The sequence below is a fragment of the Erpetoichthys calabaricus genome, chromosome 16 (assembly GCF_900747795.2).
Source record: "Erpetoichthys calabaricus chromosome 16, fErpCal1.3, whole genome shotgun sequence".
Taxonomy (NCBI): domain Eukaryota; kingdom Metazoa; phylum Chordata; class Cladistia; order Polypteriformes; family Polypteridae; genus Erpetoichthys; species Erpetoichthys calabaricus.
The window spans coordinates 56,840,022-56,866,332 of NC_041409.2; the positions used below are offsets into that span (position 1 = coordinate 56,840,022).

At 34.5% G+C, this 26,311-nt stretch overlaps 1 protein-coding gene across 1 annotated transcript; it reads right to left on the reverse strand.

The window, feature by feature from the left end:
• Nucleotides 1–2,252: 2,252 nt before the first annotated feature.
• bmp4 (bone morphogenetic protein 4) lies at nucleotides 2,253–24,986 on the reverse strand. Its single transcript, XM_028821912.2, has 4 exons — nucleotides 24,696–24,986; nucleotides 10,555–10,676; nucleotides 8,809–9,167; nucleotides 2,253–3,596 (listed from the first exon to the last, which is right to left on the reverse strand). The coding sequence occupies exons 3-4, from the start codon at nucleotides 9,158–9,160 to the stop codon at nucleotides 2,740–2,742; spliced, it is 1,209 nt and encodes a 402-aa protein (XP_028677745.2). The 5' UTR covers nucleotides 9,161–9,167; nucleotides 10,555–10,676; nucleotides 24,696–24,986; the 3' UTR covers nucleotides 2,253–2,739.
• Nucleotides 24,987–26,311: the final 1,325 nt, after the last annotated feature.

Consider the following 26,311-nt stretch of genomic DNA (forward strand, 5'->3'; position numbering starts at 1 on the left):
AGGAGTCCAATTAAAAACACAAGCTGTTTGAAACAAAAACCTGCAGCAAAAGGGGTCCCCAGGACTGATGTTGAGAACCCCTGTTCTAAAATACTGTTTCAAGGTCACCAATATACTAATCTCAGCTACACTGTTGATTAAACTACAGGCATACATATACAGCTCTGCTTGAGCAATACTTTCTAATGTATGTACCCTTAGCCTGTTCCAATCTGTGCTATATGTCTTTTTTGATTATGAATTATTTTAATGTAAAAATTGGTATCATGATTACCCTTTTTTTTTCTAACATTTTTCACTTGCCTTCTTTAAACCTCATTAGGCTGAAAACATTTGACAAAGTATGGAAAACCATAAGAAAATATTTTAACAAGCACAGCCTGTCCGGCCTAACATAACTCATCAGCTGCACTTTATCTGACACATAAAAAGAAACAAAACATACCTGTATGGAGAAAGATGTTAGCAGGCTGCTCTAAACAGGCCTCGGAGATGTGCATATGTGGTGTTGCTTCAGTGTTTCTTGTGATAAGAGTAGTGCCTCATCCAGGTTTGGTTTGCAGCCAGTGCTACTGGAACTGGATAAATGGATTTGAAAATGGACAGACACATCTTTAACCCATCTCTGTCTGCTTCTCCTTGTTAAGGAGCTTATTCTAAAGCAGAAGTCATATTACCTTCCTAATTTTAAAGTCCTCAAGAACTGGTCTTCTTCAAGTGATTAAGTACTACATATTCACATAGCTCATACCTTGTAGTGCTGGAAGATTGTGGGTTCGCTTCCCGGTTCCTCCCTGTGTGGATAGCACTTTGAGTACTGAGAAAAGCGCTATATAAATGTAATGAATTATTATTATTATTATTAAACTTCATTTAGCACATCAAACAATTCAAATGTATGCTATTAGGTCAGTTTAATTACAGGGAATGTTCAATAGACTTATTTGCCCCAGTGTGTGAGTGCCTGTGTTTGACTGTGCCTTTTCTTGTAGTGTAGTTAGGAATTGGAGAGTGATGGATTTGCATTTTTTTTTCCTTTCAGGATAATCTCAAATATCATCTCTTAAATAGATAAGCAGGTTATGAAAATAGGTGGGTGAATAAATGTATGTACAAAACTTTTACATCAGGGCCCATGTAAGGAGATGCTTGTGTCCTTAAGGCATACAAGGCCATCAACGATCTGTCAGGGACAACAGTGACAGTGAAATATCAAATGACATGCAACTTTATGCTAAAGCAAAATGCTTTTTTCTTTAAATTGTCAAAAGGCAAAATTTTCAAAAAAAGGTGGACACAAAAATGACTTTTAATGTGTATATGTGAAATTTCCTTAGTTTCTCTGGACTAGAGCATGACTAGGGATGAATGTGAGAAACAGAAAGTAAGACCTTCTTAATTTAAATTTCTGTTTGCTACGTATGGCTTACTTCAAATAGTTTCACTTTTTTAATCAAAATTAGTTTATCTGTATGCAGGTTTTAGTTATAGATTAGCAGCAGATTCCCTGCCTAATAATTTATCAGTTCAATCAAGTGAAAATGATTCTTGACTATCCGTCAGTTGTAAAATGTGCTCACTAAATTATGGGGCACACACCTGTATCAGGGCCAAGGCAGAAGCAGATCCAGATGCCAGTCTTTCACAAAGATACACTTTTATGCACACCAGTTCTACATCATTGAGAGGATCATGGGAAGAAACGAGAGCGCCCCGAGAAAACTCATGGAGACACTTTGAGAACATGTACAGTAAACTGGGCAGGAAATTTAACTCACGTCCATTGGAATGCGAGGTAACTAAGTCAAGCGTGATGTTGCAAAGTGATACATTACAATGTAATTCTGCAAAAAAAACTTGTCTTTAGCCCACTTTGTCACAGCAGTGTTGTGCTAATTACTCAGCAAATTTCAAAGTAATCATCTCAACATGATATTGTTTGCAACATTCAAAACAGAGTTCTGTACACATAGTAACAAAGGCTAAAAAGCAAACTATCAAATGTATGAAGACATAAATTACATTTAAAATAGAATTTTTTCATACAGCTGATAATTTTGTGACCTTATGAAAAGACCATGACACAGTTTGAAGTGTTTGTAAGTTAGCAGAACTACATTGCTTTAAGAAGTTGTCAAACAACAGAAACAGAGTCAATGGTCCTTCTAGGTACTTAATGCTCATTTTAACATGGAATATATACAGTATAATTTCTTCAAAGAAGGCAGAAAATTGTATTTTTGTCATATACATTAATGAACCTATACATTTTTATTCTGTTATATTTAAAATAAGGACTCATTTTTATTTTAATATGTAGTTATAAATATACATATTTATATATATATATATATATATATATTTTGGTCAAAATATATGGCATATCAAAGCAAACAATTCATGAAATTACTGTTATAAATAAGGGCCATGTATAAAATCTGATATGATTATTTGGTACAACGTTTTTACCTAAATTCTAATTTGACTTTCTAATTTCAACAGAGTTCAGGAGTTACTGGCTTCTGTCTGCACTTCGAATGCTTTGCTACCCAGCCAAATTAAAAGTACATGATTTGATCCAAGGAAAACAGTTTAGATGTACAGTAAAGCATTACCAACTTTACAAGCACACATGTTATCTCCAAAGGATAAACCAAGCCTTAGTTTACAGAAATAGCATTCGTTGTTTATTATTAAAGGCAGATAATTTAGCCATGTCTTTTTTGTTTTTAACGTTAATCAACGACAGCCACAGCCTTCCACAACCATTTCTTGGTAGTTCTTCAATACCACCTTGTCATATTCGTCAAGGTACAACATGGAGATTGCACTCAGCTCAGTGGGTACACAGCAGGCTTTGGGAATATTCGAATTTATTGAGTTCACAAGGGTTTGCACAATAGCATGATTGGTAGAGTTTAAATGGTCTGCCAGGGGGAAGGGGCAGTCTCCATGACAATAAAATGCCTGATAACCTGGAGGTGCCACAATCCAGTCATTCCAGTTCACATCGCTAAAATCCACATAAAGAGCATGACGTCGGCAGCTGCGGTTTTTCTTCCTTCCGCGCACAGGTTTAGTATTGCGCTTAGCACGACGAGTCAATGGATGACTCTTGCCATCATGGCCAAAGGTAACCAACAGTGGTCGCAGCTGTTCCCATTCATCATCTGAGCTCAGATGTAATGATCTACTTATGCGTACGTGTCTCCCCTGCTGTGTAGGAGTATCACTTAGATGTAGTACTTCAACCATAAGGCCATAGTTTGGAAGCCTGTCCCTGGTCCAATGTATGACTGCGGGACTTACATCAAAACTCTCCCATCTGCTTGTATTGTGTTGGACCACTCGAGTGTCAAGCAGCCGCATTATTGGATGCCTTTTTGTGTTTTGCGGAGTTTTCAAAATTTCATACACATTGATTCTATGGAACACTCCATCTTGTCCATCTAAGTCTTTTTCCTCAATCTTGTATCGGTAAAGCCGGAGTTCAGCAGATGAGAGTTCTTCATCCTCTGGGATGCTACTTAAATTGAACAGGAATCGCAGTGGTACAGATTCTGTTTTATCAGCGACCATCAGCTGTTCTAGGTGTTCTGCAGAAACAATAAAAAAAGAAAATCACAGCTGCAGGAAGAGCAAAATTTCAGTCACTTTAGGCTCTCATGTTGCCAGATTTAAATTAAAGGTATTAAAATACTAGAAACTAGAAAAAGATCAAGTTAACGCCTTTTAATTCTTTTATATAAATGGTTCCTTCCTGAATGAAAATGTATAAAGGGTTAAAACATGCTAGTATATGTTCAGTTTATTTTAACTACCATTTAGTTAGTAATATGCTAAACCTCTATTCTAAAGCTTGGTCAGATGTCTTTCTATCCTGTGAATTGTGAATTTCCCCTTGGGATTAATAAAGTATCTATCTATCTATCTATCTATCTATCTATCTATCTATCTATCTATCTATCTATCTATCTATCTATCTATCTATCTATCTATCTATCTATCTATCTATCTATCTATCTATTGACATCTTTATTTAACTCTCACTGGTATAAATAACAGATTTTAAAAGCAGTCAAAGTAAAATGATAATTTTTCTATTATTTTAATTGTATATCATTACAGTCAGGTTACCTTACAAACTACAGCATGTATCCTGTTAGATTTTAATGCAAAACTGCCCAAGGAGCAAGATTAGATATTTTCAAATTGAGATGAATGCCTGTTGAGAATTAAGATGCTGCGAGCATTAAAAACATTGTACATTTAGTTGTGTGTAAGTGACCTAAGCCTTGTTGAAAGTGGTGGGATAGTTCATACTGTTACACGAAGCACCTCTGTAAGTGTACTAGAGACAGAGTTACCTTAAAATAAAGATACAGAACCTTCATAAAATTCTAGCCATCCCTTATTTTAAGCACAGTTCAAGACTTTCATACACTGACATATTGGCGCACTGAGGTTAACAAAAGTACTGAATTCTCTTTCTTTTCATCTGGTTTTTACAAGTTCTTGCCAAATATTAAGTCAATTTCAATTCAATTCGATAGGGAGCATTGCTCTTTTGTACTATATCTCTGTGATGGACTGCAGATAGCCTGAAAAGTAGATGGATGGATGTGCCACAGTATGAACCCTTCTAAAGTCCCAGTTTGGAAATATATTTATAGACCCTTTTAAAACTGAAACTACTGTACCAAAATAATCTACCACAGAAATGAAATAGTCATGTGTTTCCATCCAGATGTTGGCCATGTAATTAAAAACATAAGTTTTTCAGGATGCTCTGGTCTCATATTTTCTTACGCCTAGTTGAAATCCTAGCTCAGGCATTCTCTATGTGGAGCGTGCATATCTCCTCATTTTTCTGTGGGTTTTCTCAGGTGCTTCACTTTTCTCCAAAATCCTAAGGATGTGCAGGTTAGAATGGGTCTGTGTATGAGTGTGACAGGTGATGTACTGAGACCCAAGTTGGCTGCTGTCTTTTTTCCAGTACTGGTAGGGTACGCTCTAAATCACCTTAACTACCGTGTCAGGTGAAGCAGAAGAAAGACTGCAACCAAACTAAACTTACTGCACCACTGTTCTAAAATCTGTGGTTTGAAGACTGGATTCTTCTCCTCTCTTTATTAAGGAAATTGATAAATTTTATGGGCGTCATTCTCATTTTGAGTGGCCCTGATGACAGGACTAAGTGAATTTGCAAAAGGGGTAGATGAATGAGTAGTACTTCAGGTAGTGAAGTGGTGATTTCAGAACCACCTCTGCATCTCCAAGAACTTTTACAATATTGTAGATGTAGAATGTGTATAGCAGCAGCTAGTGGCCACTATACGTAATATGTTATGAATGTTAAAGCTCTCTACTAAAATAATATATTCAAATACCATTTGACATACAAGCCAGTTAAGGTGTAGTGGGGACATTAGAGATGTTTGTTAGCATACTATTACCTATATTTTGGACTGGTCAGATACAAATTGAGAAGGTAATGGTAATGCAGACATTTAGGGAATGTTTACATATATCTGTTTAAATTAATTCTGATTAGGCTTACAACACTGCGTAATGTGATTTTTTTTACATTATTGTATATAACTTCACAATGACAGTTGATATTCTGACATTTCTTACAAAATTATGTTACTAATGAACACAGCTTATTTTAAAGATTGTAACAGTTTGTGAGGTGCATGCATTCTTTTATCCAAAGTTATTTACAAAACAAAACCTAAGAGAAACAATCAATTTCATTTCTTTTTTTCCATTGGAGTGCTGACAGGAAGTGAACTGCTTATGGTCACACAGTGTAAGTAGCAGGATTTGAATCCCAAACCTCAGGGTTTGAGGTCCACACACTATAGAAACTGTCTGCCTGATCAGCCTCTGAGCCAACAATGGTCATCTCTTGAGTACTGCAGGTGTAAGTTATGCATATTTAGTATTCTCCAAAGGGCATAGAGTGGTCCTGAGATGCCCACTGCAAAGTTATTAAGGTTTATTAAGGAGTTAGTCTTAACAAAGTGCTATTTTGGAGCCAGTTTGCACAGTAGAATATGTCTTAGAGCAGCTTAATACTGAAACATTATCATTTTCCTGATAATTATGTGTTGAGTAGAAGCTGCCATGCACTGACTGGGTGTTTATTGTACATTCCAATGTGGCTAGAGTTTGCTTTTGCTCTTGTAAGTTTGATTCATATAGTTTGTACATACTTTGAATACATTGTATTCAAATAAAATATTTTCTAGTTAGGGAAGCAGCCAATTGTTCAGTCTTGCAGCACAATATACAGTAAATCCATTTTCTGAACCATTTTCTATAGTGTCATGGGAAACAAAACATATCCTGGAAGATTCCAGCACAAGGCAAGGACCAATCATGTACTGAATCCCAGCAGAGGTGAAAAGTAATTACAAGTGAAATTGTACCTGTACGTAAGTTGATTATTTTTTAATATTTTGCTATTTTTATATGTCAACTCAATACTTTTACTTAGTAGTCTATTTAGTAGGAATTCATTTTAATGAGAAGTTGTTACAAAGTGCAGTTAGTGTAATTGACAATTGACACACACACTATTAACAGTGGTCAATTAGAGTAAGACTTTTTTTTTAATTTAATGAACCATTAGTCAAGATTTAGGAGTTCCTAAGGAGTGCAGGAATATACCTTGTCTCCCTTATCATAGTTTCCAACTTCGGTTTGGTTCATTAATACAGGTAATTGCAGCGGTGTACCTTGATTTAACTGTAAAATACTTTCTGCTGTTGAATTTAGCAGAATTTGTATAATCCAGTATTATTACACCTGAGGTGAGGGTTGGCAGCTAGTTAATCAAATGAATTCAGAAGCCCAGAGCTGTAGTAGCCAGTGTTGATCAGTTGTACACTCCTGAGTAAAATTTTCAGCATCCTTGAGGAAGTCTGTGTTACCTGGTTATCTAAAAATAAGGTAAGAACAGTAGGGCAGGTAAAGTGCTTGTTGAGATCAGCAGCAGGATCACAGTGGAATGTTATAAATGGAAAATACATTTATATTTGTTCCACTTTCTTCTAATTACACACATTTGCAATACATTTTATTCCAGTTTTGTATAGTGAAAACAAAACAACAGTTTTTTTTTAACAAAATGCTTGAGGGACATAAATAATATCATAATTGGAAAGGTGGAGTAGTCTGCATGAGACTTTATCTTTACAAGCATAAAATGCAAAGTGTTGTTATTGCAGCACTGCAATTGTTTTATTGTAATTTGTGTATCAGCACTATATATTGGTAATCAGTAAACAAAAATAAACTGATTTACTATATAACCAATAACTGGTTAATTGATGATAATAATTGTTTTTAACTGATGAACACAGAATTTTTGTTATAAGAAAAAATTGTCATTTTTTGTTGATATTGTAAAACTATAATGTGTTTCCTCCGAAACGGGAAGATATGATATGAACTAAAAGGAATGTCATGACTTTAAATGAGGCAAACATTTAAAAATGAAAAATAATATATGTCCTCCTATTCATTGAACCTTAATAATCCATTTTTAGAATATGATAATAGTAAGTTCATTGCCTCTACAACTGCTTATGTTGCAAGTTAAGCAGCATTGAAAAATGTTTTTTAAAAAAGTGTTTTTTTTCTTGTAACAATGAAGGGTTTTATCCTTCATTAAATGTTTTTAGGTGTGAATGTGGGTATTTTTTAGTGGCAACATAAAAAAAACAATTTTTCAGGGATCATGTTTTCCTACAAAATACAGGGCAGAGTGACAAGATGGCAGATGAAAATGTATGACCCTCATGTATAAATAAAGAGCACCTTATTGTAAAGTATAATCAAGTTAGAGATCTCAACTTGGCCAGAACAGACTCATAAATGAGGAGTAGTTTCCAAATTTTCATACAGTCATACTACCATTTCATCAAATCTGAGCACTTAGTCCGAGTCTTTCAGGAATTGCTGATTCCAAGGAGAGGTTCCCTAATGAAGGCAAGAATGTTTAAGAAGGGTCATTGTGGCATTCTGCTAGTGCTGTTATTTGTAATGGGTGTCAGGAAATACAATAGTATTGTATATTCCTAACTATATTCCTTTGCATCCAGTTTTGTCACTATCAATATTTTCTATCTCTACTCCATAGGACTTAAATATTTTATGTCCCTATTTGACAAAAATGCACCAATTGGGCTTTCTTTAAGATAACCTTTGAAGAACAAAGTAATAAAAACATGTCCAATATTTCATATAGATTATTACTTACTAAATCATCTGCATATATCTTTAAGAATAAGTACAGCTCTGGGGCACTACAGCAAATATAAATCTGTGACTTATAAGTAAATTACTTTATGGTTAATATTTGTTTACAACACATGTAAAGTTTTTCTTAAGGTTCTATCTATTATACCATACCTGTAGTCATGTTCCTATATTGGTAATGGGAATGATTTTTCAACTGTAATTCATTTCTCTGATAATGAAGAACTCTATTTTAGTCATTTAATAATTTATATCAGGTGCCAGAAAATGTGAAATTAAAATAGTCAATACTGGTATTCATCCAGCCATCTTCTAACCTGCTTATCCAGTTCAGGTAATTCACCCTTAATTAAAAGTGCCACAAAAATGAAATGTGTTATTATTATTATCTGTGTACTTTACATTTTTTATGTATGCTATTGACAGTCCTGACAAAACATATCAGTATATTTACAAATGGAATTAAGTTGTTGAAAGAGCTGTGACAAAAAGATCTACAGAAATCAAACATATTTTAAATCAACAACATTTTGTACTCACCATCATGGTGGAAACTCCTCACAGTGTTGGCACGACTGGATAACTTCTCCGGGTAAACAAAATTGGAGTCATGCTCACCCACCTCAGACTCACCAGACTGCAACTTGTACAGGTCTAACATATACTGGGGAATGATAGCTGAACGACTGGGTTTGGGCCTCCTCTGCAGTCCAAACATTTGTAGCAAAGTGGCTTCAAAATCTTGCAAAAGTTCATGGCTTTGCCTGGAGCTCCGACCATGCTCTGTTGTTTTTTCCTTGCTTTCCTCGACTATCAAACTAGATTGGCTTTTTTCTCCCAGCAGAATTTGCCATAATACTATCACCATCAGCATTTGGTTACCAGGAATCATGGTGTCTCTATTTGCAGATAGAAGAAATGACAAAAGAACAATGTCAGTCAATCAAAAACTGTACTTAAGAAATGCATCATTTACAGTTCTGTCTCAAAATACCTTATCATGGTCATGATTACTTAGTCTAAAATGTTTATCATTTACATCCATAATCAGATTGTCATCATCCTGCTTATTTTCTTAGTAATTATCTCTGTCTGGTTTCAGAACAAAAATAAACAGATTTGCATTTTTACTTTTAAATTAGTTTTAAGTGGAACTCAAAGATGATTACTGCATGCTGAAGTTGCAAAGAATGTCTGAGAATGATTATATATACATACAGTATATACATATACATACATATACACATACATATATATATATATATATATATATATATATATATATATATATATATATATATATATTCGTTCATACATATATACATACATACTCTGCATGTGCTCATTCTATACAATATATGTATCGTACCTTTATGCCTACTAGACAATACTTGTTTAAATGGCATTGCAGTTCAAACTGGCAGGCATCAGACTAAAAAAAATTAAAGAAAGGCTCCTCCTGGTGATGTGTTTCTAAAAGTAAATATACTGCTGAAGAGAACCCTGCTTTACTGCTTAAATGGAGCAGGACCCAAAAAGTTAAATAATATGAAAAACTTTTAATGAAAGTTTTCCATAAGAATTAATCCAGTTTATTATGTACATTGCATGATTAATTTATATAATATTATATACACTACTAAATTAAGTTTTGTGTAACTTTCTTAGGAAAATCATTCAGGCATTAAACAGGACTGAAAACATAGGCTCATGAGGAAAAAAACATAAAAGGATCCCAGGAGACAGATGAACCTGGCATTTACTAACTTTATTTTTAGGAGTACAACAGCTTTTAAAGCAATTTAAATACAATATACTGTAATTATCCATTCATTTACCCATGTCTCTGTATTCTGAACCTGCTTTATTCCAGTATGGGGTTGCAGAGCTTTCAGCCTATTGCAGCAGTATCAAGAGCAAGGCAAAAACCAAACCTGGACATGGCAGTAAGTTCATATTATATCAAGTTCATATTATAATTTACAGTGACATACCCAGACTCAAGTCAGTCACTAAACAACCTAACTAACCAGACTTTGGGATGCATAAGTAAACTTGAGTATCTGAAGAAATATTTCAAGAATATAAATAGAATGTACAATTACACATAGAGGCCTATATTCTGGAACTGTGAACCAGCAGCAGCATTAGTGTTAGTAACAGTAGTAATAGTGAAACTCTTGCCTTTATATCTGATCAACATTATTAACCAGTAATTATTAAGCAGTATTAACCACTTTTCCACTATGCCATCATAATGATAAAATATATAAAAAATTCACTTACTGACAGAAAGCAGAGCATGTGAAAACAATCCATGATTCTTCACATCCACCGTTGGACAGTTTATTAACACAACTTCAGGTGCTGTCAGATGTCTGTTGGTTAACACTGAAGCGAATGTGTTCCTGAAAAAATCGAAGAATATTACTAATTAATATAAGAAGAGTAATTTATATTTAGTGAATATCTTTTGTAGCTAATCATTCAAACATGTGTTATTCAATTAATAGTAAGGGGAAACATGTATTCTGTGATATCAATATTTTTAAATATGTACTGTATAATAGGCAAGTACTACCTGACTAAGTGGTAAATTTATATTGTGTGGTGGGGCACTAATTAATTACTCTATTCACAAACACACATAAAGGAGTCACAAGTGGGCTTATCCTGGCAGGAAAAGGTGCAGGGCATAAGCTGGACTGAGTGTCAGTCCATCATAGGACACACACACACACACACACACACACACACACACACACACACACACACACACACACACACACACACACACACACATCTTCAACTGCCTCACACTAGGGACAATTTAAAGTCACCAACCCTCTAACACACTTATCTTTGGAGATGTGAAAGGGAAACCTATTCAAACACAGGGGAAAGATACTTTATCTTTTATTTATTCATAAGTAAGATTATATTTCTGTTGTATTCACAATTCTTTGGCAAACCGGTTTATTAGCATGTCAATTAATGTATGTAATAATTTGATATGTGTATTATTACATTTATTTTAGGTTATTAAACCACACATTTAAAAGTAGGCTCTCATGAATACACTCCATCCATTCATTAATCCAACAATTATTTTGATTAATTTGGTTTATTCTGTGTTCAGCATTATTTTATCTTCTAGTGATAATTAGCTTTAATTAAAATAAAAGTGTATGAGGCCAGGATAAAAATTACATATCAATATACCTAACAACTGTGTATTTAAAAGAGCCTTATAAATATTGTGGTCTTCTTTGCTTTGTAAAGCATCTTGTGATATTTTCACTGCTAAATGTCAAAAGCTTGCAGAAGCCAAAAAAAATCCTGATTTGCTACTTAATAGACTGTCACAATCTCAAAAAGCCAGTATAAGTGAACAAAGAAAAAGAAATTCTCTTAATAAGACACTAAGTTACATTGTTGAGGAATGTTGACTCTTTGTAAAATAAGTACAATTACACAATATTTCTTATATTATGCTGCTTAGTCTTCTTCAACTGGATACTTTTTCCCTTCTATTAAATGCAGCTTGTCAATGTCGTATAAATTCTTTACGTAAACATCAGTAGCATCAGTTTCACGGTGAAGCATTCTTTCTCTACAAGTTATTATCCATTGTGTATTCTTATCCTTTGATTGTAGCAATTTACAATTTTTCTGCTGTCTCATCTTTAGGTTTAGTTTCTGCTGCATTTGTTACTGGATGCTACATAGATTTTGATCTGTGGGCAGCTTTATTCATTTTTCAAAACTTACCACACATTTCCCAGCACTGGATGCAGTCTCAGTAATTACTACAAAGTAAATGTTGATTGGCAGGACATCATGACCAGATTATCCAGTGGTAATGTCCTGGGATTGTCTCATATTGTTTGATTGTATGGAGTTTAATTCCTTGCTCAGAGCTGGTTACAGTCTCCCTTACTTTAAAAAGCATTTTATAATGTTACATCATGGTATATATTTTAATGACATTGTAATAATATGCTGACATTTATTCAGAAATTGACCATTGAGCTTAATACAGAATCCTAGAGTATGAACCAAATGTAAGTAAAAATGTGAAACATAGACAATAGTGCTCTTGTGCAAAAAGTTTACTTTCACATTTTCATCATCTTGCCTCACTTACTGTCTGCCAGATTATGTTGAACATTTCTTAATAGTGATAAAATTTTCCTAAACATACAGTATGATGTATTTGCATGTTTAGTAAAACAGATGCCTCCTACAATATTTATGAGGTGAAAATAAAGTTATTTATTCTTCACCTCAAGGTCATTCAAAACAAAAATATTGAAAAACAATATTATTCAATTTTAATTAGCATGCTTTTAAAGATTCAGAAAACTTTTTTTACTTAATTAGATGTTGGAACAGGCTTTGCTTACCTAAGACTGGGAACTGGTAGGACATGTTTAAAAAAATTATAATCTCATGGCTGTTAATCAGCTCAGGCATTTGAACTGGTAACCACATGTAATTTTTCATCTCACCTCCTGCATTTCTTATGGCTAAGATCAAGTGTAGCTGGCTGAGTCTACCACTTGTTTGAAAGGTGCAGTGGCAGGAGAATGCATGCTTCCTTGGTAATGGTATCATTTTAATAGTTTAGAAGATCCGTTACCCTGTGCTTGTGTCAGAACATAAAGCATAAAAATGTAATCAGACTGCCGAAAATCTGTGATGGTGGAAATAAGAAAATATAGAGATGATGATTATTCAGGGAGCTCAGATTGCAAGACCTAGTACCAAATGAAACATTGTGGCATCTTAAATAGTAGGTGGGAGGAGGATTTCCTTACGATAAGACCCGAAAGATTTGAAAATTCACCTTAAAAAATTACAGTTGATTTTGTAGATATACAGTAGGATCTTTTGAAAGATGTTTTCATCTTTAAAAAAAAAGAAAATATAATATTTTGAAGGGAACTGTTTTATCTGTTTTATAATGAGACTAAACCATGAAAATATCCACTCATTTTCTGAATACATGGTTACATCAGAGCTGTAATTTATATCCACAGAAGCAGATTTGGACACCATTTTATTAAAGAAATATGCAGATGCACACACCCATAGGCAAGACCAACACATTGAGTAAGCAACTGGGCGTGAAACTGAAGTTCATGGACATTGTTGCTATTTTGGTTCGAATTTCTTGATTTCGAGGATGTGATATTTTTGTTTTCAATATTCTATTCATTTTAGTACGGTCAAGGGGATGAATTCTGAATTTTACAGAATTCCACACAAATCAATGATTTGAGCAAAAACATGGCATGCTCAATTGCACTGATCCAGACTGTTGAGTGTAGTGAAGTGGTGTTAAAAACTGGTCTGTCAGGTCAGTTTAGAATGGGGTTAAAATCAGTCACGTGGCAGCAATCTGTAGTATCTTAAAAGGTATACTGTATGTCCTCCAAGTATAGAAAACGATGCAAAGAAGTGTGGTCTTAAACATACTAAAGTTCAAAAAATAACTTTTAGTATGTGCAGAGTTCTCCTTCACAAATGTAGAGTTTCCTTGGTCTCATATAAAAAGTAAAATTAACATTAATTAAGAATAAATCAGTAAATAAAATCACAGTGGGGCATAGTATTTGGCATAAACTTGTTATGCACCCTGTCAATGTGAAGTTTATACGATCCCCCTGTGTTTGTATGGTGGTTTTTCTAGCTACTTCAGTTTTCTTTTCACAACACATACAGTAGACATACATATTAGATGGGTATGAGTATGAGTATGGATATATGTGTGAGTGGGCCCTTCAGTGGGCTATCGCCTCCTTAAGAACTGATTCCCTCTTTGTGTCTGATGTTGTCTGGATAAGCTCTGGCCTCTTTGACCCCAAGCTGGATGAAGCATGTTTGATAATGGATGTATGGTGAATATAATTAAAGGTAAAATAGTAAGAAACTGAAGTGGATGAAAAATGCATGAAAAAGCAAAAGATGGAAGGGTGAATTTAAAAGAAAGTGAAGAGGAAGATGAGTGGGAGGAGGAATATAGAAGTGAAAAAGCTGAAGAGGATGAAATATTTTTTGAAAACATAGAATGGATCGATGTAAGATATAAAGATGAATATATGTTTGACAGGTATCTAGATCCACACCATGCAACCTATCTCTAGCAACTGTTGCACAGATTCCCCCATTCATAAAGGGAAAACTGTATATTTTGTTAAGAACAGTCTGTGCCCACACCCTATATAGTGATGGTACCCCTGGTTGCATTTGTTCAGTATGCAAATTCACACCAGTGAACCTGATCTCCACCAAATTTTACACAGATTCCTCATTTGCACAAGCAAACAGCATGTGCTATGTTTTATTCCAAAACTTATTTCAACTCCAGGCAGTGCTCGGTACCCCTCTAGTAACAGATATAAAAGAATTAGAAAATAACAAGCACATGGATGAGAATAAAATTGACAGTGTTGGTGAACATGCTGACAGTAAAGAGAAAGGAAGAACAAGAAAGGACAGCAGAAATAACTAAAAAGATGTGAAAAGCAAGAGGAAAGACATTTAGCAATGACAAAGCCAAAGTAGAAGCAGGGAAAGAGAAAGACAGAAGAAGTAAACTGGCTTATAATGAAAGTTACAGAAAATAGTGTGACCTCTAGGGGGAGATTACTGAGCCTCAAACCCTAGTCACAATGGCATGAACAAGACCCTGGTTTCAAAAGAAAGAAAATTTCATTTACAATGTAGCTTATCATGGTTTCCTTTTTTCCAGCGCACAATACAAACTGTATAATTTTTTTTTCCTACTTGTACCACACCTCGCATACAAGCCTTGCCCACCTTCTCCCGAGTCCAAATCCCATATTGAGGTGAGATGGCTTGGACCAAGGAGTACTTCCCTTGCCATAGAAGTGCTCAGTGTAAGCACCTGTGGGTCAAGCGGAAGTCCCATAAAGTAGGGAGGTCTTCTCCCAGCAGCACTGCTACCTATTGTATTGTGGGATGAATTGTTCCTGGTAGATGGTCATTCTTTTACCCTGAATGGGATAAGAACAGCCAGGTTGTTCATCATCCAGGTTGTCCTTCTATTATGGCTATCCATCCTAGTCAGGATGCCTGTCCATACGACATATACAACAGTCAGGGAAAAAATAGGAAAGGAAGTTTAACTTCTTGTAGAGGCTATTGAATTCCCTCATAGAGCAAAATAAATCTTGAGAGAAAATGACGAATTAGGAAAATTCCTACGAGGAATCTCTACATAAAAAATACAAGAAGTAAATTATGCAGTTTCTTATTTCTAACAGAAGAACAGGAATGTCTTAAATGGTTTTATGCTTTCTAATTATTTTATGTAGGTTGAAAGATGGTAGCCAGATGAAATCCAAAGGAACAGATTACTAAAAGCCATGGTGATAAGGGCATGAATGTTTGTCATTTTACCTTTTACAAGAGGAATGACATATTTTGGATTTATAGAAAAATCCCACAAATTGGAGCAAAAAAGAATGGAAGAAAAGTAGATTGAAACTTATTACATAGCATGTTCTAATCTGAGAGAGAGAATCACTCTGTGAGAGGACATGATTTTGCTATTAAAACTAAATGGACAAAATCTGGAATTTTGATGGGAACATACCCAGTGAACCTGAAGACAGTCTAAATATATGTTCTTGTTATGGAAAAGACATCAAAATAATGAAAATGCAAAAGAATAAAAAGACACTAGAGTAGTGCATGGCTGCAGTGTTAGTCAATTCCTGTTTAGGCAATGGAAATTAGGCTGATGTGCCTAGGAAAAGACAGCAAAAAATAGAAGAAATGCCTCTTTTTAAATTAATTGCATGGTATACTATACAATACGTAGCACATTATATAGGAAAAAAATTAAATATGTTCTAAATTGCAGCTAACCAAGGCGATATGCTTTAAATTTAATAGCTCTTATTTCTAATTGAGTTTACCTATACTAGGAAGAAATAGTTGAGGTGGTTTCCCTTTGCCTTCTTCAATGCATGCGTTTAACATCATGGATAAGATGAAGTGTGATGAAAATTTGTTGGATGAAAAGAAAAATAAATGAGGATGTCCTACGCCTTGAAGAAGATGTACATGGACTCATCCTGTCAGTCATGAAGAGAAGGAAAATATGAATTGGCTTTGTGCTAAGAGGGAATGGACTGATGAAGCAAGTGACAAAGGGAAGATTCGTGGAGAGAAGGCCAAGAGGATGGAAAAGGACAACAATGTAAGACAATGTTTAGAAAGGAAAGGCATATTGGCAGATGAAGTAGAGGAGAGAATTTTGTCCAAGACCTAACTAAAGACAGAACACTTGATAACGTCATACCTGATGACTTATTCAGGTATTAGTACTTTTCAAGGTCACCTTTATTCTCCATCTTTCAAAATTACCATATATTGAAGGTTCTACAAACTATTCCTAAACTGAAATTTTTTAATTACTCAAAGAAAACAAAATGGCTATATGAAAATCCATGCTTTTGTAATATATTCAATATGAAGGATATAAATCTAATGAGGTGCAGAGTGAACTTAGTTCAAACTAATAATTCAGAGTACTCCTCTGACAGGGTGGTTTGAGATGTCCTTTTTAACAGGATATCCTAATAAAAATTAGTTTAAGGACCACACGTGGCAGGAATCAGCCATCTGTAGGTTATTCTCTAAATTTAGTGTTTTCAAACACACAATTAGCATATCTTAAGTTAAAAAAAGAAATAAAACCTGAATAGACAGTGGTATTGGCTGAAAACACAAACATTGCATTAAACATGATTAAAGTTTATGTGTGCTGTGTTGTGTTGTTGCCAAGTCATTGAGATTTAAAAGATCATTATTTGCCAAGGCTAGAATTACAAGTATCAAAGAACATAATGAATATTAATTTTAGGTTCTGTTGCCCATTTCACTAATTTACTAGTAAAATATAAAATATCAACAAATATTATAATGACGTGATGTGTTTTCTTGACTGATTTAATACTGTATTCCAAGAAAGCATTAATTAAAAGTATTTCCAAAATGTCTTTGAAATGCCAGTTCTTTAAGTGTTTTGTGCAATATACTAAATGGAAATAAAGTGATATTTTCTGTAAGGAATTTTAATTTAAACATTTATAAGAAGCCGATTATGTCTAAAGTTGGCATAAATTAAATTATAGAAAGTAAATAAATAATGAATCTTGGTTCTAGTGGTACTACTTACCACAAGAAAGTGCAAAAGTATGTAAACAATGTTAACGTAAAATACGCATTATTCAACTCTACCTGCATTTTTAGACCCAATTTCTCTATGTGTTCTGAGGAGCCAGATACTCTACTGGCAGCAACGGGCACAATGCAAGAATCATCTCTGTATGGAGCTAAAATGGGAAACAATATTATATTACAGAGAAGCTATTTAAAAGGCTAGTTTTGTTAACAATTTATAATTAATGAATCTGAAACAAATGCAAAAGTACATAAATAGATCTGAAGAAAATGATACTATATAAAACAAAGCTTGTTTTCTTGGTGGTAATATTTCTAGACATACAGCACATAGTCTGGCTAGTGACACTGTTTTGCTCCAAAAATAAAAGGTCCACAGCTCTGGTAAAGTGACACAATAAACCATCTTAGAGTACATTCAAACACGTTACATGAGGATACAAAGTTGATATCATATAATGTGTATGTTAAATGCATTTAACATAAACATCATATGAGGTCAAATTGGTATTATTTGTATTATTATATGTGTTTTTAAGTTAAGTATACAACCATGGTTTCTGATACATAGAAAAAACATACGTGAAAGAGTAATCATTTAAAACCATTGGGTCAAGTAATCAATGAAATAAACCCTGCAAGCACAATATAAGCAAGGTATCTATTACATATACTGTGAGAATGTCCAGCACAAGTGCTCCACAAGGTGGGCACAGAAAAGGGAAACATCCCACCCAAGACCTTCATAAGACTGAGAAAGAGACTGAGGGAGAGAAGGAACCACAGTGGCAATAGAAGAGAACCTGCACAGGTCAGTGTGGGATATGGGGTCCACTAAAGGCAGGAGAAACCCTATGAGGCTAATGTCACGATCAGGATTTTGGTTTTTATTTATTATAGCTTTTCCTTGCCCTCAAAAAATTATGTAGAAATTGTTTTAGAGGTTTTGGAGGTCAAGGAACATCACTGTAATTGACAGAGTAATGCAGCCCCAAGGTGGTGGGGGGCAATGAAAGTAAAAGAAAGACAGAGAAAGAATAAGTGCATGTATAGCTGGCAGGTGGTCAAAAAACCTCCAGACTGATTGGAAACAGCACATGTAAGCCAGTTCAGGGACATCCAGAAGTTGCAACAGGGAGTTCTAGTCAAGCATCCCTGTAACAAAGAATAGGGCTGCTCTTCCCAAAAAAGCCATTCCAGAAGTGTCCCCAGCATTGGGTATAAAGCCATCCCATGGCTGGAGTATTTCTGAGACTAAAAGTGGAAGTAGCATTAGGTGCAAAGGCACACCTGATGGGAGGAAGAGACCAAGGACAACAAAGAGATAGAATGGGATATTGGAAGGACAGTTATGTGGTATTCATAAAGTGGGCAAGTGAGTTGCAGACCCCACCAGATGAGCAATTATAAGGCACTACTTGAGGTAGGCCTAGAGAGTGATTGGCTGCACAGTTGTTGATTTTGATTTTTTTACTAGCCATTTTTGTGTTCCTTCTATACTCCTCATTTTGTTGTGATTGTTAATAATCTCACTTATTTTAGGCACAGTGTTTTAAATTCTTTGGTGTTATATCGGGTGTGGACAGGATCGGCAGGAATGTGGTTCGTGTAGCAGTACTAATAGCTAATATGTAAACTAACAGTATGCTAACCACACTGATCTCATATTCAAAGCAAATGTAGCAATTAAGTCAGTAACCAAGAATTAATAAAACAACAACAACAACCCATTGAAAAGTGAATAAAAAATGACTAGAGCAGATTACTGTTTGTTTTTTGTTAGTTCAATTCGCCATGGGATTAACAAACTATACAGCTACAGCAGAAAGTTAGTTCTAAATCCTAAATTGAACAGTTTAAGTAAATATTTATAAAAACATTAAATATTAAATTAAAACTATCCTGCGCTTATTTCTAAAAGGAATGGAAATTCCTGGAAGCTTCCTAAAGATTTCTATATTGGGTCTGAATCTACAAGTTAACTTTGATCTTGATTAACTTGATGAAATTCTGCATTTCTCCTAATGTTAAACTTTATGAGTTCTTGGTTATCTTTTTCATGTATCCACACATCTGATGACACCTAACCATTATTTTCTTCTAAATAAATTTTCAACAATTTACATATTCACAAATAAATCTTTATTTATTATGCCATGAGATATACTATGATTTAACAGTCCTAGAAAACAAAAATCAGTACAACTATTCCTTCCAAATTGTTAAATGACCAGATTTTCCTAAAATCAACAAATTTAAAACATCTTAGGAAGTTGATGTCTTATATAATTTAGTAGTCAACGAGAAAAGCTTTAATTGCATTTTTTGCCATTAACCCTTGGGTCACTCTTCAGTTAAAATACAGTGTTTACAAATGACCAAAATTTCTGGTGTGTCTAATAAAATTTAAACCTTTGAATGATAATCTTACCCAAAATGTAGTCTTTTCTTGGGTACTGCACTTAATTTGGATATTTTGCCGAATGGAACAGTTTTATCTTGAGAGTCAATTTAATCTGATTTATAACCATATGATTTTGAAAACAACACATTTTTCCCATTCACTTTTTGGATGAGCACACAAATTAATTTAAAATAACTTGACACAAGTTTAACACCCTGTAAAAACACACTCAGAATTCTTAACTTTTATAACTGCATAAAGTTATCATTTTCCAGCACAGGGTGACTTACCAACATGTTTTGCTGAATCAACATTCTTCACTTTTTAGTGGCTGGTGTTTGTTTAAATATTGCTTTTCATAAGCTGCTGATTGTATACTAATGAAAGTCTGGAAGTTACAATCTTTATGAATTAAGGTGGAACACTACAACCTGTTGTCTCAAGTCTTTACTAAAGGTGAATATTTTTAGAACTTCAAATACACGAGTAAACCTATGCATACCTTATTATTTGCTGAATCAGGAATCTTACTTCACTTCTTTTTTATAAGAAGAGATAAAGTTTTCAATCAGGTAAACAGTCCACTTCTGTGTATATGTCAGTAGGTGCAAAGAGTCAAAAACAAGACTGATACAAGTCACCAGCAGTCAAAATGTTTAATCTCCTAACACGTCTTGTGCTATCCAACATATTCAGCTCAGGATCATCAGCAATACTTAATGCAATTCCAGATGTTCGTGTGTAACCTGTAGCTGCGGGAGTAATGAACTGTCAGCCACAAGGGTGATGGCTCTTCCTTCAACACTAACTACACTAGCATGTTACATACACCCAGTTGTACTCGTCCAATCAAACTCCTAGAAATTGTTCTCTTTTGCAAATTGTAAAGCACATGCAACAATGTAGTGGATTTTTAAAGTAATGCTGGTAACTACTGTAGAAGATTGGATTTTTTATAAGAAGAGATAAAGTTTTCAATCAGGTAAACAGTCCACTTCTGTGTATATGTCAGTAGGTGCATCTATTCATTTTTTTAACAATTTGAAAAGATTACTTGGAAAATTGCTTTGAAAGAAGAGAAGAGTGAAGTAGACTCTACCTTTTGCTTTTCAGTGGTCCCCAGTGCCTAGGGTGGAACCTGTAAAGTTATGTGGCAATCAAGCAAGCACTGAGAATGTAAACATACATATATAATATATAATGTGCTGTGGTCTAAAGCTACTGTCAAACAAAAGCAAATTTTAACTCGCTTTTTGTTTTTTTTTTTTACAAATTGGCTTTCATTGGTAAACTGCGCTCTATGGACACATGATAAACACAATGCAGTTATAACAATGTCCACAATATCATACATATACACAGTTCACATCTAGGCGCGTTTCCAGAACACAAGTACTGTACACTTACCGAAACTGACAAGTTTAAATGATTAACTGTCTTTCGCATTAAAGCTCTAATTGATGATACTGTAAAGTAAATTAAGATCATTTAAAACGTATGTGAAGAAAACAAAAGTCAAACGTGTACAAATACCAGAAAAAGAAAGTCTTTTGCCATTAAGTGCTGGATCGTTTATTAAAGCCTTCTATTTATAAGTGATTAATTTTCTTATTTATACTACATAGAACTTTATTATAAGTCTCTTGACGGTAGGGTGTAAACGCTTAATCTATTAATCTACAATATTCATGTGGTTTTACATAGCGAAGCGTAGTATATATCCACATGAAAAAGAAGGTTGTTGTATCACGGCACTGTCCATGACATCAGCTACCAGGAGAAAAGAAAAGAAAAAGCATGTTCAGTTGAGTTGGGGTATTGAGCTTCAGTAGACCTCCGAAGTCCACTAGTCCACCACTAGTCCATAGTGAAAGTGGATGGATGACACAGAACGTTTGACTCTTGGGATTATACTGTATGTGCCGCATCTTTAAACACGTGAAATGGGGACAGAATTAAAAGGACCAAGTTCTCATTCCTCAGTTATTGTCTAGATTAGAAAAATCATTTACAAAATGAAAAATGTTTTTGCAATTTTATAATTCCCCCGAGGAAACTTGTTAACTGCTAGTAGCAAGAAGGTTAAGTACGCTTTCCGGATTGAGCCTGTCTGGTCTACTGGCCTTGTCTTCTTAATAGCTACTCTGTGTAATATATATATATATATATATATATATATATATATATATATATATATATATATATATATATATATATATATATATATATATATAAACACAATCCCATTATTATTTTTATCTCGGGTTTCATTGATGCCCCCAAGTGAAATTTAAGAGTTTGCTTCGTTAATGACCCCAATATACTTACTCCTTAGATAGAAGTTATGATCTTGGATGCCACAAATGTGTTCCTAATTACGAGATCGTATTTGGAAAAAAAAGGCAACGAAAAGAACAATAAAGTCTGTTGCTGTTTGGGTTAAAAGAAATGCACATTGTTTTGCATAAATTTATGCCTGTAACTTAATCACAGAAAACATCAGCACATATATCCTCTTCTTCAAACGCAAAAAGTGATTTTTCTGCCATTGTAGTCTCGCCAAATTATAGTATAGCGCCTTTACCGGCGTTTTCCGCAGTTTTTCGAGCACAGTCCGTCACCAGAATACAAGCCCGGGATTTGGTTTCCCTGTACTTAGTACTACTAATGGAACAATGCAATGCTTTTGTTTATTGAACTCATAACGTAAAATGACTAACTTTTATGTATTTATTACTTACATTATTTTAAACATATTTAAAGTGTAAAAAACAAATACTTAAACCGCACTTAATTAAATGTTCATCGATTAAACGGTCAAATCTAGCTTTTCACATTTTGTCGAAGTGAAGAGGGTCATTTGCTTTTATTCGTCCACCCAGTCGTCATTTTATTTATATTTATTACTTGCTTATCCTGTCCAGGGTTTCAGTGAGACCATTCTGGTTGTTTAAATGAAAGAAATGACACACCAGAGCTGTAGGAGAATTCATTAACCATGGTTTATTTCTGAAAGGTGGATTAAGCATATCATCAAACCATGTCCACGTTCTTTCAGTACAATTATGAAATAATTGTCTTTCACTTTAGATTGTAACAATAATCAGCAGTCATTTCACAGGCTTGTCATTCTAAGCAAACGTGACAAATGGTTAATTAATTCGAATCCACAAAATTGAAAATCCATGCAGATGCGTTTTATTAATATTCATATTGCAAATGTAACATGTGAAACTATTGCAGGTAAAAAAAAAATCCATCCTTTTAAGCAGTATATCAAATTTGCCAAGATATCGCTTTAAAATCAAGTAACCTTTTCGTATATAATAAGATGTAAATGCGACGCATAATCTCAGAATCTATCCTTCTGAACAAGACGTTCGGATGAAGTTATTATCATTTAAAGAAGCAAATGTCTGGACATATGTTTAACCGTAACAAAGTTTCTTAATTAATTCAATTTTTAACGCTTACATAATTTTATTTTATTGTGTCGCAACAGGTGAGTATTCCGTGTGTTACTGAACAGTACTGAGACTGGCAAGATGACTACGAAATCATTTATACATCGAGACGTCTGTTGTTCGGTCTGCATTGTAATCGCTATACAGCTCTGATCTACAGTATATATCTCCAGCATATTCAGCTTTCAAAGGAAGAGATTTTGTAAATACGCTTCATTTAATATACTCCGATTACAAATAAAAGGAAAAATCAGATGACAAAATTCATATAACGATGTTTTCTTAAAACATAAAATGACGGTGGCTAAAATAAAAATAATGTTTAGTAATATTCAAATACATATGCTCGAATTCAGAGTACAGCTTTAGTCACTCCCTCGGCTTATTTTTTGAATTCCGAGAGAATGATATTTAAGCCAGAGCACACACAGTGCCTGTTTATACTTAGTACTGAGGCCAAGTTAGTAAATTAGGAACAGGAGCACAGTCCCGCAAAATCATTTGTATGCCAGAATCGCCTCTCCGATTGCGCTGAAAATCTGGAAACCATCCGCATTTAGCTGTAACACTGACCATTCAAAAGAATTACAAACCACAAAAGCAACAAGTTAAACAATAGCTTGGTTTACAAACAAGTGCGCGAGTGGATGATTACTGTCTAATACACATGCTTTTAAACACTTTTAGAATTGAGAGCAAGTAATTCCCGTTGTTTTGTATCATGTTGAGATTCTATTGAGATACATTAGTTGTTTAACACTGAAAACGTATTTGTTTATGCAAAAGATTTTTTTAAAACTGCGCAGTAAACTTTACTGAAGTTTCGGTCAAGTCCGCCCACGGGAACTCCTCAAGTAAATCGGTTAATGCATTAAGAATAATGTTGGTGAAAATACTGCGAACCCTGGCTGATGTATCTGTATGTACTGAAATTCAATACATAAATACAACATATGTGGTTAGAAATGCCCAAAGTCAATGAAAAGCGCAGATCTCATTTCAACGAAATCAACTAGTTTATCAATTTCAAGAAGTCACTGGGAGACCACACTTGGCCGGTAAGGTGCAGACAGGTGTCTGGATGCTCGTTTAATTTTGTAACACCCGACACATTCTCCCAAGTTCTACTTAGTTGGAGTTTTGTGTGTTGTTTAGAAAATAATAAATAACTTGTACATATTTCAAACAGGTTTTACTTACTCGTGTTGTCTGTTCGAATAAACACGGCAGGTAATTAAGCAGAACTGAACTACGAGAAATAAAGCAAACACGTAATGGTAGCTATACATATAACAATGCTGTACACTGTTCGACAGTATGATAGTAAAGCACATTCTTACCATTAGGAAATGGACTGGGAATTTTCCTCAGTCGGTTAAGCGTGGGCAGCACATTGTGTTAAAAATAAACAACTCCAGTCCAATTTCAAAAATAGCATTAAACTCCATACACGTATCCCATATACACGCTCAAAGATTCCTTAAAAATGCTTTCTTTATTACTGGAAATGTCCTCCTTTATATCACGGAAAATCCCAGGGCACCGATATTTTCTGCGTGCTACAGATGAGCAATCTGGCCTCTCCGAAGTAGCTGTGTCTTTCTCTGTAAGCATTCGCTAACTGCTCTCACATTGCCTCCCTCTCAAGTTTTTATGTGTCCGCCCAATTTAGACAATTTAGAGGAATGCCTTTCTTCATGTTACGTCACCGAAGTGGCACATTCACAAAGAGATGTTGCTAAACTTCTTGCGTCCCTCCTTTCCAACCCCCCCCCCCCCCCCCCAACCAACCCCCACCCCACTAATTATTTAAACTACTCCGTTTAATTCTCCGAAATCATCAAGAAGGATGCGCAAGAAACAGGATCTATAGCAATAAAGTATATATTCCTGTTTAAACAATTTCAGTGCAACATTAAACAATTAGGCTCCTGTAACATATTTTTAAATGAATCACATAACCTTTATTATTATTACTATTATTTTTATTATTATTATTATTAATATCATTAATAACAATAATAATAATAATAATAATAATAACTCTTGCTGGTTTAGTTTAACTATTTATTTAATAATCCTCTTACAGTATTAACTAGTTCAACAACTATGTTTCTGCATGATTCCTAACTACAAATGAGCACAGCTGATTAGGATGCCCTAGCTAACCTTTCATATTAAAATAATGTTAAAAACTCTACTTAATTATACACAATCAAATATGCTAGAATGATTGCCTCCAGTCGTTGCTCAGTGTAAACCTGTGAGACTAAAATCCCACACTTTTGCTTTTCCCTGTTTATGCTACACATACCTTTTACTCTGTTTTATTGCAATAAATGGCTTAGACTGGGTCTGAAAGGTCCTAAATCTCATTACTACAATCTGATGAAGCAGCTCCTTTGGTCAATATGGTATTGAAGCACTGTGCTTTAGATTAATCCCTGTTCACTCAGCATGGTTTCTGCGACTGATTAATTAAGTATGGAGAACTCCTCCCAATAATTCTCACTCTACTCCACTAGAAGTCTTTGTTTATTAAACCAATGTTTTCTGCCTTTCTTCAAATCCAACAACATCTTCTCTTGGCATGTACTCTTAGGAATCTCTCTGGTAAAACCAACAAAGTTCTTTATCCATCCTTCCACTAAATCCACTTAATTCAGTTTAGGGTGGGGAGTCAGAGCACATCATAGCAGCATCAAACACAAGGCAGAAGCCAACCAAGGACAGGCACCAGTTTGTCATATAGGGCACACTTATACACCTACACTCATGCTTGCCAGTTCAGAGTTGACAATTAAACTAAGACACATGTTTTTAAATGTGGGAGAAAACTTCACAAGCCAAAAAAAACCCTATCCAGACAAGGTGATAAAGTGGGACATTTCTGTGTTTCACCCAGTTGTAACTAGATCAGGTCTTCTGTGTGCAGGCGTAGTGCTTAAGACTAACA

Excerpts from the sequence above, each read along its gene's own strand:
- bmp4 (XM_028821912.2), bottom strand. The coding sequence starts at position 9,160 with ATGATTCCTGGTAACCAAATGCTGATGGTGATAGTATTATGGCAAATT. Across the intron at positions 3,597-8,808 it reads GAGGAGTTTCCACCATGATG|AACACCTAGAACAGCTGATG; the intron begins GTGAGTACAAAA and ends TTGTTTCTGCAG.